At 35.3% G+C, this 18914-nt stretch overlaps 1 protein-coding gene across 1 annotated transcript; it reads left to right on the plus strand.

The window, feature by feature from the left end:
• Positions 1–1620: 1620 nt before the first annotated feature.
• Positions 1621–18034, plus strand: LOC128987562 (ras-related protein Rab-1A). The gene is made up of 7 exons (XM_054408473.1): positions 1621–1775; positions 8741–8813; positions 10032–10079; positions 11525–11572; positions 12806–13033; positions 15277–15492; positions 17382–18034. The coding sequence occupies exons 1-6, from the start codon at positions 1762–1764 to the stop codon at positions 15472–15474; spliced, it is 609 nt and encodes a 202-aa protein (XP_054264448.1). The 5' UTR covers positions 1621–1761; the 3' UTR covers positions 15475–15492; positions 17382–18034.
• Positions 18035–18914: the final 880 nt, after the last annotated feature.

An 18914-nucleotide genomic window follows, 5' to 3' on the forward strand; every position in this document is an offset into this window, starting at 1 on the left:
CATAAAAACTTTTACTTTTAGTTGGGCTTGAGTACTGAGAAAATTGGCTCGAGCTTGGTTTTCTGACTTTTTGCTTGGTCTCTCAAGCTTATAGGCCAGGCTCTGCTCGGCCCGAAAATCGACATTATACTATATATCGATATTACATAAAAATCAACAGTTTCCAAAGCCAACCAATTTTGAACCGATCTGATTTGGTCCAAGGCCCATAGATAAGTAATTCATTTTATACTCACTCCCACGAAGTAAAGAAATCTAAGGTGCAAAGTAAAACCAATCTAAAGTGCGCAGCCTCCTAATAGTAAAGAAATGAAATTAAACCAGGATTGCTTTCAGTTTTTTCACAGCAATGAAAGCCAGTTGAGCGGAGTAATCATGTTTCATGGTTTTTTATAAAGCGATAAAAGAAAATTTTTTTTATAGATATATATAATACAAAATACAAATGTTCCCACACTCTGCACTGCTACTACCCACCTTTACTACTTCCTTCACCCCTTACTACGTCGTGGACATGTTTCCCTCCCTTCCTAGAGCATTTTCAGATTATTGCAGATACATTAATCTAACTGCCACAGACTGTTCCCACACACCGCACTGCTGGCTTTTACTACACTCCATTCACAACATCCTACGTCTTTGGCCTGTTTCCCTCCCTTCCCATAACATTTTAGAGCCCTCTCTGGTGTGACCTGCTGGGGTCTAGGAGGATTAACATTAATGTTTTATCCTCCTAGGCCGGGGGCCACATTGGTTCTAAATACGGCCTTATTATAGCGCTTTTACACAGTCACGAGGACAGTTGATGCAACCTGCATGACTGATGACAATTGATTTATTTGTTGGTAGAGAATTTATATCTATTGGTCAGGTAATAGTGTCAGTGTGTAGCTGTTGTAAACTACTTGTCCTAGTGCTCTTACTGGGTTTAACAAATGTTCGTCATAAAAAAACGTATGGTAATTCTTATATAAATATTGTTATGATAGAAGGCCCGTGTGACTGAGCCTGTCGCACAATCACGGGCCTGTGTCCCGGTTAAATTTCCCAAAAAATCCCGGTCAAGACTCACGTGCCCCCTAGCATGCACCCCCCCGCCTTACCGCGGGCCCGCTATCGCCACCACTGGGATTACTCAAGGTTATGACACTAACCTTGAGTAAATAACATAATAAATGTTTAACCCTAACGTTATTTAAATAGATTTAATTAAAATCATTTCAGACTAATAGAAATTCGCTTATTCGGCAGGTTTGCTGTGGCGGGGGTATTATGTGTTTTGGTATAAAATTATCAAACTCAATGGTGATATAGACCACTTATACCACGGCCGAGCTTATACACATTAACATAAGGGGTGTATTTTTAATCCATGGGGATTTATGAACTATTTGTGTAAAGATTTATGTGCATTTATTATTAACAGTGATTAGACAAAATTGTAATATAATTATTTATTTCTACATTAAATGCGAAACTCTTGTCCTTCTAAAAATAATTTCAAATGAAACATTAAAAGTACAAATTATATGTATACTCAAAAATATGTCTTGCTGAACATATGTTCAATGCTAGATCAATTTCTCCTACGTGGAGTATTCGTCAATTTCATCTACCCCCCTATAGGGAATAATTGCAAGTCAGTCAAGTAAGGCAGAAGCCATATTGTAAAATTTTCTGTTGTTTCTAAATATAAGACGGAATCAAACAGTACTTCTCAGCCCTCTATTCACCAAGAAAATTTAGAAAAGATCGTCTAAAATGAATCCTGAATAGTAAGTACTTCTCAATCTTACTTTGTGTAGTAATTTCTTTAAAATAGAACCATTGAAAATTTGTTAAATGTATGGAAGCTGGAGATTTGTATTAGAATGAATCATAGTCTACTACGACTTTAAATTACGTCATAAGAATATCTTACTTTATTTTTCATAGAACTACCTCATTTACAACCTTCTATTAAGTGTTTGCAGTGTATCCATAGCTCTTTTTTCCATACATTTATCCTTCAAAGTACTATTTTAGCCCAATTTTACTGGGTTGCACCTACGTTCTATAGGTATTGGCCAGACCCTTTCTTTTACTCCACAGCAAGTTACTCTTGCTCTTGTCAGATGCCCCATTTTCTTAAAATGATAAGTTACTTGCCTCAAAGAATCCAGACATCCAAATATATGTATAACCTAAGTTATAACCTTTCGTTTATGAATATTTGTTAGCCCAATGCCCAGAAATTTTGTAGACAAAATGATTCTGATTGGGACTAGGGACATAAGGCCTAACTTAACTTAAAAGTCAGTCCTGGTCTGGTAGCCTTAGGATAAATGAAATTGAATTGACACCCTTCCCGGGTAACTAACAGTTTCTTAACTGGGCTACCTACGCTAATATTGATTGAAACTATCGATTCGATTAGTAAACCTTCATGCAATTTTTTCACCATCAGCAAGTTTGGTTGGTTAGGTTAGGTTATGATAGCCTAGTTTAATTTTATAATAGACATAAGTTACTTCGAGCTACTTTCAAGAAAAATCGACGCGCGACACTTTGTGTAGTGTCACGCGTCGATTTTTCGACGCACGAACATTGTTTACGGCGAAGGCTCTATGACTAACTGAATCGGATTGAACTGGATCGAGTTAGGTATCGTTCTTTTCGTTATATTCTACGCTTTCTCCAGAGGTCTGTCTCTAAGCGCTTTATGTTTTCCGAGCCGATCGTAATTGTAGCAGGCAGCTGACGTGCGTTTTATAAACAGCTAGGTTACCCTCAGACCGATGACTGATGTGTTTTATTACGTTTATCATTGTTTTAGTGTTAAAAATCAAAAGTAGTGATATACGCGGTGCATTATAAGAAGTTTTAAGTGATTTTGAAGGGCTGGTTGATGATCCTGAAGAAGTAGGTAGTGATATTGATGTAAATTATCAGCCAGATTCCTAGCTATATGGTTAGGCTATGCATTCTTAGCTAAACGCTATGTACTGAAATCTGTTTTTTGCCCATAACTTATTTATTTGCAAATCTACTTCCTTATATTATTATATATTTGTAATCCTCATAAAATTTAGAACAAAGTGGCTATTTTCAAATATTTATAGGCCTATAATTTATACAACTTCTTTGAGCGCGAACTTATTTTTTTTTTTAATTTTCCAAAATATTTTTTTTTTTACCTAAAAATTTTTTTGAAACAAATGTTCCTTATGTTTTATGTATAATATTGAAGCCCATGATTTTCCAAACAAAATGGTATATAGAACAGTAGAATTAACATTGTTTTAAAAGCTTCTCAGATCTGTTTGAATAAAACCTTGCAAATGCGCCAAAAATAGGCGGACTTTAAGGCCTAAACTATGGACACTCGGAGGGTTAAAAATATTGATTACTAATCAATATTTTCAATTCGATAGTTTCAATCAATATTAGCGTAGCCCAGTTAAGAAACTGTACCCCCCTTCCCTTCATGGTAGTGAGCTGTTCACGGTAGGCATAAGTTAGTTAGGGTATCTATAAGACAACCAACTTAACTTAATAACTGAATCTTAAAATGTTCCAAGACTTCATCTAAGTAAACATACGGTACAGTAGGCTACCGATATTATCCAACTTATACCTATAAGGCCTAATTTACCAAGGTCATATTGACAAAAGAGTGTTTTGTCCTCAAGTCATAGCAACTGTAAGTTAGGCATACGTTCTACTGATTCCTAAGTTACATGTGATTGCCATGTTATCAAAAGGTTTTAACTTAACTTAAGTTAAGTTGGTTTGATCGTGAAAAAAGGCAGTGGGTACAGTTCTGCAGAGAACCTGCAATAACTTAGCCTATATTAAGTTATTGGATGAATAACTTAACAATCTTAAGTTAGGTATCAATATTAAATCGATTTGATATTAATATGGTAGGCCTATAGCAACAATTATGTTAATTTAAACCTTATTAACTTATAATAAAATAATAGCAATAACAAAAACACTGTAACAGTAAGCAAAGCAAAATCTTTGGCTTTAGTTTGTTTATCATTGTTTAAGTAGATACCTACTTGGTTTTAACTTAGCTAGCCTATGTTGTTTTTGGTAGGCTAATCAAGCCTCAGTTTTGTTGTAAAACGTGCATTGCTGTCTTAAATACGCCCTTCTCTTCTCGATCCTGCTCAAAATGCAGTCAAAAGTAAGGATGGACAACCTCACGTATTCAAAGAACCTAACTTATTGCTGTCTTCCTTTAGCTACCGGTTGGCCTACAGAATGAAGTTAGATGGCAGTACAGTAGAACCCCTGTTAACCGAAACCCGGGTTAACCGAAATGGTTCTATAAAATAATATAGGCTAGGGCTGTAAAATTCCCGCAGGGGGCCCATGCTTGCGGGGGTACGTGGCCTAGCGACTACGCGGACCCTAGCTCTTGCCCCCCAGAGGGGAGGTAATTGCCCGGTGTTGGAACCGGCACTTCAGGTAGGCCACAGTTATGGACGACTGGGCAAGCCAGCCTCTTTGGGTTGTACCCAAAGTGAGAGTACCCAGTGACATTCCTCCATCCAGGATGGTGGGTGTTCAGCTCCGCGAGACTTCGGTCTCCCACCTGCCTGTGGCTGTGGTTCTTCGGGACTTGCCCTGGCCTGTAGTGTACGACTGACATTATGTGAGGCATATCTTCGGCTCTGGAAGTAGCCTCTTCCTGGGAGGTGGAAAACGGGCAAGTAAAGCCCCCGAAGGGGAGGTAACTGCTCGGTGTTTGGAATCGGCGCTGCAAGTAGGCCATAGCTATGGACGACTGGACAAGCCAGCCCCTTAGGGGAGAGTACCCAGTGACATTCCTCCATCCAGGTTGGTGGGATGTTCAGCTCTGCGAGAGGTGGAAGTGCGCCATCAATCTCTCACCTGCCTGTGGCTATGGTTCTATGGGTTTCGGCCCGCTTGCTGTGTGCGATCAACATTATGTGGGGCAAATCCTCGACTTTGGAAGTAACCTTTCCTGGAAGTGAAATCGGGCAAGTACTTGTAAGCTCACGGGGACACTCTAGGGGAACGTAACTTTCCACAGTGTGAGGGTAACGGCTGGGCGCACTCCATCAGCCAATCCCTGTCTCTGAGTCCGGAAGTCCTGAGTCCTGGGGTTCTCCCTGGAACCCCAATTGAGTTAAGGATGTCGCCACCTTTGGTGGATAGGTTCATCCGGGTGGGTCCCACTTCTATACCTGCCTCCTTTTGGGAAACCCTGATGGCCCAGCAGTGATGTTGGGTTGGATGGGCAAATGAAGTAGATCGGGTGCTGGGATCAAGCCCGATGGGGGTATCTAGGGATCTATCGCCCTTTCCCAGCGAATGGGATGGCCTCGTTCGGGTAGTGGTGTTAATAGGGGGTGGTGCTGACGGTCCTTTTCCTCCTGGCTTTGAAGGCGGGTTATGGCCTGTCAGGGATTAGATAGGTCCCGAGTGTTGCTTGCACTATGTTGCATCCAGGGACTCCATCATGGTCTGTCGGGGTTTCGGCCCTGGGGGAACCCAGATGGTGGGACGTAAGACCAAGTAACCGGTATCCCTGGTTAGGATTGAGAGGCAACCCTCTTTCCAAAGGGTTGCTTCGGCAGCCGGTGAGCCTGATGAGCCTTAAGTCATCCGCCCATGGTGTGCCTAAGGTTGGTGCGTATGCTCCGGCCTACACCATGGGGCCGGGGTATGTTTAATTATAGGTACCGGGTTGAAGTCGAGGGGCTTCAGCTCTATCGGCACAAAAGAAGAAGAAGGGCTGTAAAATGTGTTAAGAACTTCAGTTGTCTGGTTTAAAGTATTTTCTATCCCATTTTAACATTTTCTTAGCTGAAATTAAACACTGAGTTATAGCCTAGCCTATAGAAATTCTCTTAAACTCATTTTTCCTACGTACACTGTGGTGATACATTGGCTATTTTAAAACATTTTTATTAGCTCGCTTTCTTGTCCGGTACAAATTTTGTAATCAATTTTATACTAACTTCCCAATGAGCTAGAGACTTGGAACTTGAAACATAGCTCACAAATGGATGACAATGTAATATTATATCATTTAATTTTCATATTTCCCTTGGGCTACGCCCCATGGGCTTGTTTTTATTAGCTCGCTTTCCTACAAATTTTGATATCAATTTCAAACAAAGTTCCCGATGAGCTAGAGACTTGAAATTTGAAGCATAGCTCACAAATGGATGACAATGCAATATTATATCATTTAAGTTTCACATTTCCCTTGGGCTACGCCCCATGGGCTTCCAAATTTTCCATGTTTACATTTTGAAATAATGTAAATATATCAATTAACTAGCTGTAACCCGCGGGCTTTGCCCCGTTTACCTTCTTAATTTTCAAGATGATCTTGTTCGCATGGCTCAATGACGTCCTGACGTCCTGGTTGAAGTTAGTTCGCTACGCTCACTCACTTTTGGGTAAGAGCTCATTCGCTGCGCTCACTTGCCTTCAGGTTAGCTCGTTCGCTACGCTAACTCGCCTCCAGGTTGAAGTTCGTTTGCTACGCTCACTCACCTTTTGGTTGCAAATTAGCTGTTGTCATAAATGTAAAAGAATTAATAGTGCTGCACCCTGTTGGTAATCCTTGTAACTTTAACGTTATTGAACATCATAGAACAGAACCAACTTGTGTGAAAACAGCTGTTAAGATTCATTAATTCCATTTAAATATGAGTACTCATAAGGTTAACATGGGAAACTCCAGAGCCACTGGGGCGGAGCCCAGAGGTCGGAGGGTAAAATCCTTTCTTAGTGAGCGGAATATTGTCTCCTATTCATGAACTAAGTTAGACCTAAGTTTTTCTTTAACAGACAATAGCAATAAAAATAGATGCAATAATCTTGCGGATCTGCACAGTTTGCCATCTTGAACTGAATCCACGAGGAAATTTGATGAGTGTTTTGAAAATGACCGCTGTCAGATAGCACTTAAAAATAGATGCAATAAATTTAGTAAATAGTTGTAGTCTACTAAAATAGGCAACTCTAGCCTACATCATATTGACGAATTCTTTCCTGCCCTGAGTTAGACCAAAGGTCCACTCTTCCCACAGGACAGGAACATCAAATGTATACAAACAATATGTTTACAAAGTTGTGGGCTATGGAAATCTAAAATTTACTTCAAATAAGTAAAAACACAAATATATCTATAACAAAGATACAGAAATGAAAAAAGAAATTAACTTACACTTACAAATCAAAACATAAATTTCTTTGATAACTACAGATTTTATCACCTAAAACTATCAAGAGAGAGAGAGAGAAAGCTGTTTTTACAACCTTAAGTTAAATTTGTGTACGGTATGACAATTAATTGTACTGTATTATAATTTGACTAATTAATGATGTGCAAACATTACGTATAAGAAGTGCAGTGTGTTTCTTGTTACACTCATCTCCAGACGGTCATTTTAAATTTCCATAATAATATTTTGTTACAAATTGTTTCATAATGTAAACTGTTTGCTACAGTGACAGTGGGAGTTAAACAACTTGTGAAAATATGTCTGACCAAACTTTAAAAGAGGGTTGTGAAGAGTTGGTTGCTAAAAAGTTTTTGGTTTGAGTGACAATATGACTGAAACGATCACTTATCTCAATTGATTATTCTGTAGACTTGATCAAAGTCACTACATTAAAGCTTTGCTAAATATCCGATTTCTAGAAAAAGCAAAAAACAGAATAAGAAATTACAATCTAAAATCTACAATCTACTACAATGTAAAATAATAACAAAATACACAATTATGATAATTATTGTGTATTTTGTTAATATTTTACATTATTTAAAATAAGTTACAGTAACTTACATGGTTTCAGATTGTTTTAACAGGGTCAAACGTAACCAAATTGGTATAAACCTTGGATGTAGAAAAATGTTAGGTCATCTAACCTCTATGTAACAATCCTCATTGTAACAAAATGTGATTAAATAAAATGAATTCTTCACTTGGCCCCTTGGTTTTCATTATATTAAGTTAATGGCACACAGTATAGGCTAACTCAGCTCTGCTAGAAAAACAAAACCATATAAAGCTGTAGTTTCTTGTAGTGTTTTAAACTAATGGTATCAAGGCAATGTGTGACCAAAAGTGTAAAAAATCAGTTGTTAAACTATAGCATTTTTTGTTATTGTGACTTATGCTAGGGTATTTTACTTCTTGACTGAACTCATAATTTTAAATCTGCAGTGGTTGCCGCTAAACACAGGTTTTAAAAGAGTAAAAAATATTAAAGACAGACAAGACTTTGACAAAAAAGATGTGTATTTTATTTGGACATTATTTACAAAGTAATAATAATAATAAAACATGTGTTAGTTCAATTAAAATAAAGAAGGCAGGCATAAATTAAACATATTGAAGAACACAAATCAATGAGTCAATATGAAACATTTTACATCTTAAGGTTTAATCCACTACTTTTTAGACCTTCAAATGATTTGTTGCTCAATAACTTCATGTATTTTCTATTGGCTAAATATTCGCTCCACAGGACTACAAAGTTATGTGTGAAACATTTAATCGCAGCATGATTAAAAATAAAGGTTTGATTGAGGCATTGCATAGGCCTACCGTTAAATTGTCAGATTGAAAACTGCCAAATCCAGAATAAAGTCCTGAAGTATCCACTTTTTATATACGTATCTTAATATTATCTGTATTTTTTATATGTTAACTTAAAATATTGTTTAACTAAAGTGCCTAATTTTACTTGTTCTTTTCTCTAGTGACTACCTTTTTAAGCTGCTCCTGATTGGAGATTCTGGCGTGGGAAAATCATGTTTGCTTCTACGATTTGCTGTAAGTTGTTCCATAATGTAAATGAGTTCATTATTTTAATTTGATCAATAGTCAAAAGTTAATTCTTGTTGCTTATTCCTTGAATGTGTGAGCCTATCTGTTTTATGACTCAATTTAGTACGTTGTGTGGATTAGTTTTATTTTTACTCTATATGGTAGCGAGTGCCTAATTATATTCTTTGTTGTCTGATTTGTTGGTGCTACAATTATTTCATTTCTTTCATAATTTAAAAAAGTACTGGCGCCGCAGCAAACCTACAGACTTAGTCAATTTCTATTACATTAAAATTGTCAAATTTGTTCCCTTTTTTAAATAAAATTAGGTTTAATAATGAGTGCTTAGGTTTGCTGTTAAGTTTACTGGGAGGGGAAAACAGTGTGTCTTTAGTAAAACATAAACAGTTAAAGTTAGTAATAGTAGGCCTATGGAATACAAAAATTGTCAAATTCTGTGTGTACAAGTCCCGATGTGTTGCTGTTCAGTAATGTTACCTAGATGAGTATCAATGATTTGGAAAGCTTAATCTATTTTCTCTAAATCAAATGGAATCCGAAAAAAAAGAAGTGCAAGACTGTAATCGAGCATTTATAGAGAAGCATAAATTATGAAACTCGTGACTGAAGTTTGGCTTTAGTTCGTACAAATTGTTACCAGAGAAATTAACACTAGTGAAAAACAATACAACTAAGAAGTACCTACAAACAGTGTGGGAGGGAAAAGGAAGCTGACGAGGAGATAGGTGATGAAAAAACAAACTTTTTTTGTCTAAAATTTAATTATTCAAACTAGAATATAGAAATAATGGCATTGACACTTTTTAATTTCAACAGAGGTCCTGATTTGTGTCTAATATTAACAATTAAAGTGGGCCTTTTACAAAGGAAGTCTCCTTGAGCGCCTGAGGATTTCTTTTGCCTATATAGTTTAAGCGCTGGATAAGTTTTAGGGTTTGTTTATTATCTTTCACCTTTGGTCTCTTAATTATATAAAATCTAAGTAGTAGTCTAGATTAAGGCATATCTATTTTTCATCTTTAGCTAACTAGCACATTTATAATAGGTTTAACTAGCACCTTAATAAATATGCATATTATTTTTTTTTCTTTCATTTTTCTAATTCTTGCTTGCTCTACATGGTTATAAAATTAAGTTAATTAAGTTAGTTATACTTATAAAGTAATGATATTTTTATACTTGAAACTTGTTAATTTATTTCAGGACGATACGTACACAGAAAGCTATATCAGTACCATTGGTGTGGATTTTGTGAGTATTTTATTTAATTATTTCTATGGTAAATAATGAACTGTTAATGATGTTAAGATATTAATATTTCTTAAAAAAGAACTATATATTTACATAACTTAGGGCCTAGGCTTTATTTCGTAGCTGTCTAGGCTACCCTTGCTTCAATGTAAATAAGACATCAACAAACAACATTATTTATAAACCTATTATTATTGCCAGTTCTATAGCTAATTGCATCCACATTTAACACATATGATATTATATTGATTTTAAAAACGAAAGTAGGTAGTAAAGATAACAGTAGTTTTAGATAACCTATAAACTATATACTATCTCCAGAGTATAAATTGAATCACTTAGGGTAATTCATTTCGGCGGCCTTTAGACAGTAGTGTGGTGAAAATTCTAACTAGAAAATTCCTATTTGACATGTAGCCTATATAAACACAACTATTATAGCCAACAGTATTAACTTCCTGTATGATTCAAAATGTATTTTTAATTAACTATCACATTTGACCAAGCTTACTACCGTACATATTAATATGATTAAAATGTGAATGTGTATTACAATTTTGAATAGGCTACAGATTGTTATATTGCTTTGACAGTGAAATTAAAATATTTCTTTTCTGACACTTTACTCAGCCTAGATACTATGTTTATGATTTTAACTTTAAAAAATCAACATTTTCTTAGCTTTTAAATCAAATGAATTGCATTTGTTTTCTTTTTGCTTATTAGACCTTGTTATTAATAAATTTTTTTCCCCTAGGCCTAAGGCCTAGGTTATATGCCGTTTTCCGCAAATCGTTATTTTTGTCATGTTATGTACCTTTTCTCAGGAACTACTAGGGATAGGGAGTTAAAATTGTTACACAACGTTAACGTTGTTATAGTGTTAAACACACTTGAGTTTTTTTTAGGGCCTAATTCCATCCTAATTGGTAAAAAAGAATATATATATCACAAGAAATTTGAAAAAATTGTATTACCTCCAAAAAAAGTTTTTATCTAAGCTGTTTATTAGTTTAAAAGTCTGAAAAAAAACTCAGGACATGTATCAAAGGTATAGAAAGTACTGACAAAAAATTCAGAGAGATAGGCCATATAGTTTTTCCAAAAAGGTACCTTATGTTAGCATTACAGAGATAGGGATTCCGCCTCCCCTTAAGGCAATTTCAATATTAAATTTTGAAACATTGGATACTAATTTTATTTTAAAACTCAAATATCTCAAAACAGATTTTGAGGTGTTAACACAAGTACTAACTTTGTTTACCAAAAAGCATAATATTACAATTTTTAAGAAATACAGAAACCTATATCCGTACTTTATGGTGCAAGAAATTAAAATATAGGCTTAAAAAACTGCTAGAGTTTACATCATTCTTCAAATTGCTATATAGTGTCTCTGGCTAAATATTCATATTTTATAATAACTTTGTGTTTTTTTTTTACAGAAAATAAGAACTATTGATCTAGATGGAAAGACAATCAAGCTGCAAATTGTAAGTAATTTAGAATGTTTTATGGCTTGTACTAAATTTACTAACAAAAGTAATAAAATAGTAAATCCCTATCAATCAAAGAGGCAAGGCTGTTTCAGCTATTATTTCAGTAAATCAATTGTCGAATGGCTATTTCAGTTCAGAGAGATAACATTTAATTTTAAAGTCAATTTAATTTACTGCCATGTTGAAAACTACAACTGTCTTAACAAAATCTATTTCTTAAAATAGTGGACAGTTGTTTGATCAACCTTATTTATACCGTGGGACGGTACCTTTGTGATCCGTGTCGTCGTCAGCTATATTACATTCTATTGGCGAAGCCAGTACAGCTACCTTAACTAAATTTGGTTTAGCTGGGTGCGGTTAGAATGGGGTTTGATGTATTTGCATTTAATACATTATTTTTATGAGAGCGCCTTAGAGTTGCTACAAACGAGGAAACCTGATATTGACGAATAGCGAGCTAGTCTAGGTGTCCGTCCATGGATAGAGATAAATTATACAGGAGGTGAATCCTTTTTATCCATCTTCTCTCTGGTGTTGACTACTTTGGCAGACGTGGAAGTCGCACAGCAATCATTGTACGTGTGTTGATCGGATATCATCAATATTACAATCAGATGGTGACCATTCTGGACCCATTACTGATAGTTGTGCTCTATGATAAGGACATCTAAAACAGTGTTGAAGCGAAGAAAGCTAACCTTATTCGGTATCATTATAAATTAGTACAATGTGAAATCATTTAACTTAGACTACTGCCACATTGTTGGTACCGTACTGTTGTTGATTTGATACTGAACAAGAGCCTAACCTAGGTTAATGTATCATAATGGTCCTTGAAAACGTGAGAGTTGGTTCGGTGGCCGTGCAAGAACTAAAGGACATTTCTCGCCTTGTTTGTGATGCATAAGATACCTTGGATTGTAGTGTTAATTCAATCATTACTTTAGTCAGGACTATTATTTTAAATTAAATACCAAGAGTAGATGACATTATTATTACAACTGATTGGCTCTCGATCCTATTTTAGGTAGGATGTTTCCAAATCAAAAGTGTTTTTCACCTTAATTGGAGGGAAGGATAGCTCTGGGTTTTCATTTATATAACTGGTAAAATTTTAACAACTGTCAGTGCGCCCTATTGTAAAGGAGGATAGGGCCACTGAAACAGTATTTTTTTTTTCAAATGTATTGCACCTTATTTTTACTTTGTCACTTGTTGTTGTAGTGGGACACAGCGGGACAAGAACGGTTCAGAACCATCACGTCCAGCTACTACAGAGGAGCCCATGGCATCATAGTAGTGTACGATTGCACAGACCTAGAGTCCTTTAACAACTTGAAACAATGGCTTGAAGAAATTGATCGCTACGCCTGTGAAAATGTTAACAAACTATTAGTAGGAAACAAATGTGATTTGACTACTAAAAAGGTCGTGGATCAACAAACAGCTAAGGTTTGTACTTTTACCTTTCTGTAAAATATAATAGTAGCAACAGAGTCGTAAACATATATAATCACAGAAGGATTTAAATGATTATTGACAAAGGAGAAAGGTAGTAAAGACAAAATAGTTTTCAACATAGTGGAAACGTTGAGACTAGGGATGTGTTGATACTCGATGTCGATTCTTGATGCCAACGATACTTGGCCGTTGGTATCGGTATCAAGAATCGATCATCGAAAGTCGATTCCGATACCGATACTTGTCACGCCCCCACAGTCAAAAAATTACTGCTATTGCCACGAACGCGCAAGACAACGACACTTCCATGGCCACTGGAGACAATGATGGCGTCTACGAGGGCTATTCAGAAAGTAAGGAACGTTTCGTTCTGACGCCGCTAGCGCCCCTGCTGATCTCGTACTTTTTGGTATGTGCGCACTCGGCAACTCAGTTGGCGTCCAGCCGTAACAATGGGAACATCCTCACACTGCCTGTTTTTTTTTTTTTTGCAATTTAAACTTAAGATGTGCGCTGCATTTGAAAATCCCGCCAGTTGTGATGTACGGCCAGAGGTACGTTCTTTTGGCAAAAAACTTAAAACCTACCTATAGACATTTATCGCCAAGTGTGTGATACGCGTTGACGGAAACATCATAATGAAGTAAAGTTCTGTGCTAAAATGGTGCATTCATTTTTAAAATGGCCGAATTGACGTCCATGAGTTATGATGAAACATAGGGCAGACGCCCGAGCATTAAGACTGGAAAAGGTTGCTAAATTTAATGAAAAAGTGCACGAAAACCGCCGGTCCGATAACTGAGCTTTCACATTGATGTTTGTCAATTTCAAACAACAAAGTAAACAAAGCAAAAACTCCATAAATGTGAATCGGCGGTTTTCGCGAACCTCTTCATCATCTTAAACGACCAGTTCCAGTCACAATGCTCGGGCGTCCGCCCATTGTTTCATAACTCATGAACCATTCGACAAATAAGTATAATATATTATAATAAATATAAATAATATAATAAATATAATATAATCGATAAATGTCTTATCAGTTTTAGGTTTTTTGCTAAAAAAACCGATCACTGACCTCACCTCACAACTGGCGGGAATTTCAAACACAGCGCATATCTTAAGTTAGAATTGCGAAAAACGGGCAGCGCAAGGATGTTCCCGTTGTCACGGCTGGACGCGGACTGAGTTGCCGAGTGCTCACCCACCAAAATGTGCGAGATCAGTGGAATACGACACTCATCTCCATTCATGCTTGGCTTAAAATACCTACTTTGTATGGTCGCCATTTAATAAGAAACTATTTTAAAGTATTAAGTATTAAAGAACAAAATTTTTCTTACTATGAATAGCCCTCTCACACGGCTAAATTATTCATGATTTTGCGCAATTGTGGATGACGACGATGACATTTCCGTGACTGCGGGAGTCGATGAGACAGGGGTTGGTGTAGTATAACTAATCCATTCAGAAAATTGGTAAAACAATTTAAAAAAATTATCGGTATCGAGAATGGATTTTTCCGGTATCAGTATTGAGAATCGATAAATTTTGGTATCAACACCACTAATTGAGACCTATTTTAGAAGATTACAGTGTATATCTGATGTCACTAAGAGTTATTCAGTATTTTGCTGCTATTGTGTTAAACAATGATGATGTTTCCATTACAATGGGGGATATTCAGGATATTTTCATGATAGACAATTATGATGTTTGCCCGTACCACGCTGAGAGATAGATGTCCAGGATTTTTCTGCAATCTCAGAAGATAGTAAATGTTTGGGTTTAAATTTGAATTGGTTAGTTAGCATTTTTCATTGCTGTTTTATTTTTTTATTTTTACTTTGTGAAAAAATACCAGAAAACTTAAAATTAAACAAATAATTATATTGGTAAAATTTAAAAAACTTTGAATTGGTACCAACAATTAATTGTTTAGGCATTGGTATCGAGAATTTATAAATTTTGGTTTTGACACGTAGCTCCAGTTTACATTAACTTATTTCTATGGCTTAGCTATTAATTTTGAACAAAGGCTAACCCTTAATAACTACGGTTCAAAGTAGGGGCCTATTATTCTGAAACGTAATACACACCATGTTTTATAATGTGTTTGCTTAATGTAATGTTATTAAATAATTCTATGAAGATTTATTTATTTATTAATAGTATTAATATTAGGTAACTCTTAATATCAGCTCATTAATAATGGCTACTTGTTGATTTTGCAGGAATATGCAGACCAGTTGAACATCCCATTTTTAGAAACATCAGCCAAGAGTGCGATGAACGTGGAGCAAGCGTTCATGACAATGGCGACTGAGATAAAGAACCGAGTGGGACCGCCTTCGTCTGCTGCTGATTCAGGCAAAAACGTCAGGATTGACCAGGGAAAACCTGTAGAGCCCACCAAGTCTGGGTGCTGTTGAAAATCAGTTACATCCATAGTAAGTTGGAGTGATTGTATTGCTTACTTATACTTTATTCCACGTTCGCTGTGCCGAACTTACGGAGTGTTCATAACTTCAAATGAGAGTTGAGTGATTGATAGAGTGGAGTGATTGATTTCATTATCTTTTGAGTTGACTCTTTTGAGTCATAATCAGAAATTATGACTGTTATTCGTTTTGAAATAACGCCTGTAATACTTAACAATTGCTCAAATTCGAGCAACAGGTGCTCTAGTAAAACTTACAATAACTGAGCATTCTTAGTGAAGTGTTTATTAAATATCAATAAAAGTTTGAGTTTTTAACATGGAACCCAACAGTCAAAACGAGAACACATGAAATTATTGTCAGTTACACTCAATAACAATGCTTTTTTTCGCTACACTACTGTGAAATGACCTGTTTTCGTTACATGTTCACCACCTGCGAAAATTCAGCATTACATTGTTTACTACGGAAAAAAGGATTTTTTTACTATGCTACAGTGATTTTTACTATCTTATTTGGATTTTGCCAACGTAAACAAAGATTGGTTATTGTTTTGTCCACTGTTTCAATTTTCAACAACCAAAACTGTACAACCAAAGTAAAAATTAACTTAAAGGCATAACCTAAAAGTGCTATGAGTTTTTCCTAACTGATAGAGGAATAGAGGAATATCCAATGTCTGTTTTAATTAAGAAGATTACATTAGTCTTTGTACCGTCACTTGGCGTCCTAAAACATTATGATGCGCAAAACGCTCAACAACAACCCAATTTTATTACATAGTATTTGTGATATTTTCACGTAAAACACAGTCCAAAAACATTTGAAAAACTAAATCAAATTCATTAAAAACTACGATTAGACTTCTGGGGTCCCTCACTCACGGTCTGAAAAACCCGGCATCACACTAACTTCGTCACTCACACATGGTCGAACTGACCAGTCCTTTATGTGAACTTACAAGACACTAAATCTAGGAAAAGGGCAAGTGTGGGAAATTATTCATGTTGTTCCTAGAAAGATATGTGTGAGGTACGGTGGCGGTGAAAACTGCCCAGGCCTGTACAAGTTTTACAAAAATGATTACCAACCCGGTATCTTAGACCAGCATGTGAGTCCTCCCGAGTTAAGAAGGATTTCAACTTAATTTGGCGAGTTCAAATTTTTCATTGTTTCATTCATTTTTTCTTTACTTGAAAAAACACACCATTACCTCAATGGTAGGCCTACTTTATGGAAGAACATTAAGATAGGGGTTGGTGTAGTATGACCAATCCATTCAGAAAATTTTGCTAAACTACAATAAAATGGTATCGGTATTGAGAATTGAGAATCAATAAATTTTGATATTGACACATCACTAGTTATTAGCCTATATCTAGTACCTATATATGCTTATTACTAGGTACATAAAATTTACAAAATAGTTGTTTACTTCCATCATTTGTTCTATTAGGGGTATTCACTCTTTTACTTAGCTGTAAACCAATTGCATTTAGCTGTAAACCCATGATCCTAAACACTGAGTTGTTCATGGTCCAAAATACACCAAGTCGCATATAATCTAAAACTCAGAGAGTTGCACTCAATCTAAAACAATTAAAATTGAATTTTATTCAAAAGTGTGTTTTTGTATTCTTGGTTAAAAACTGGACAGTTACAGTGGTGTTGAAAAAGAGTAACAATAAGTGTAACTATTAATTTTTAGATTATGTACAGTGTAACATAATTATTAAACTGAATTTAATATCAAGAGGAGCATAGTTATGCAATTAAGTGTATCATAGCCGATACCCATCTCAATGTGTTTTAGGTCATGTGAGATTTCAGAGCACAGGCAATATCCCCTGTAATCCTTCTTAGACTAATAAAATCTGATTGGATGTGGTGTTTTCCAGATGCGCAATATGTATGGATGGTCCATCTCACTGATTCTCCATAAGCTGTCATCATCATGGCATTGGCCCGATTATGGAGTTGTACATACATATATTATAATCGCCTAATGAAGTTTATGGTTTTGTCAAATGTTTAAAGACTTGTAATTTACTTGTGCAAAATTTAGTTGTGAGCGAGATGAACTGTTCAAGCACCTTTTACTTAAACGAATTAGCCTTATTTTGCTGTCTCCTAGATGTTTCATAGATCGTTATTTTGAAGGAATGCTTGATTTAAATTAGTTGTGTAATAATAAAAGTCCTAATATATACATACCTATATATATAATTTACATAAACGTTTCTTAAATTATAAAAATATTTACTAATTATTCATTGTATTTACTCTATCCCAAATATTGAGTTATTTGTTAGTTATATACATTTACTTACTCTGCACTTGCCAATATTGAAGAAGTGGATGAAACATTTTTAATAATGATATTCTCCTGGTGATTGTTTAAAATGTTTTTTTAAGTTTTTAAAACGCCTAAAAAGTTATAGAAGCTACTTTAGCGCAATTTATTAAGTTTGTTATTTTTTCACATTCCAGTATTGTGTTGAACATGTATTTTATGTAAATGTTGTCTGCAAATAAAGTAGTGTTTTGCTTACAGGGTGCTCTAAAAATGATAATTTTACATTATATTATAATTCTTGAGTCAATTTAACCTTCCCCTCTCTTATTTAAAGGATTGTTATAAAATGGTGGTCATTGAGAGATTGATACAGTGAATACAGCCAACTAAAACATTCTCATAAGTACTCATAATGAGTACTTTAAAGTTGTCTAGATCCTAGATGTAAACTGGAAATCAAAACATAAGTTAGTTAATGCCAATGTTTCACACAAACTTCAATGATGTACCTCATTCTATCCAGAGAAAATGTTGTGCTGATTTCATCTTAAAATGACTTTAAGAAATCTAAAAAAAAATAACACTGATCAAAGACCCAACTATCAGTTATTACATAAAGTAGATATTATACTAATGTTGAGAGGCATACTAGCCTGTTAAACTTGAAGATGTGAGTGTTGTGGTTTTAATCACTCATTTTTTGTACACTCCAATGATAACTGTCTTAATAGCTCTCCACTAGCTATAGCTGCGATCTTTGAGTGTTATATTGTTATAGGATCAAGATTGGTGAAGACAAAATCACGGGTTATCAGACACAGAAAACTTTAGACTGTTTTAAGTCAGTTACCTATATAAAGATAAATATGATTATTAACATAAGATGAGTGATCTACGTTTTTCTACACATTTTTAGTTGAATATCAATAAACATTGCAACTTCAAAGTGTTATAAATCAAAAGTCCATTTCACAAAACTTGCCAGGCTTTAATTTCACTGGATTAGAAAATGCAACTTTTTTACAAACCTTTGAAAAGAAACTTTTTACTTCTTGCACAATGATTTGAATGTTTTTCCTCGTTCGTCAACTCAACCGCTGATAATTGTGTACTGTATGCTAAAACTCATTAGGAC

The sequence above is a fragment of the Macrosteles quadrilineatus genome, unplaced genomic scaffold (assembly GCF_028750875.1).
Source record: "Macrosteles quadrilineatus isolate MER2022 unplaced genomic scaffold, UCM_ALF_1.0 Scaffold_1__1_contigs__length_201487025, whole genome shotgun sequence".
NCBI classification, from domain to species: Eukaryota; Metazoa; Arthropoda; class Insecta; order Hemiptera; family Cicadellidae; genus Macrosteles; species Macrosteles quadrilineatus.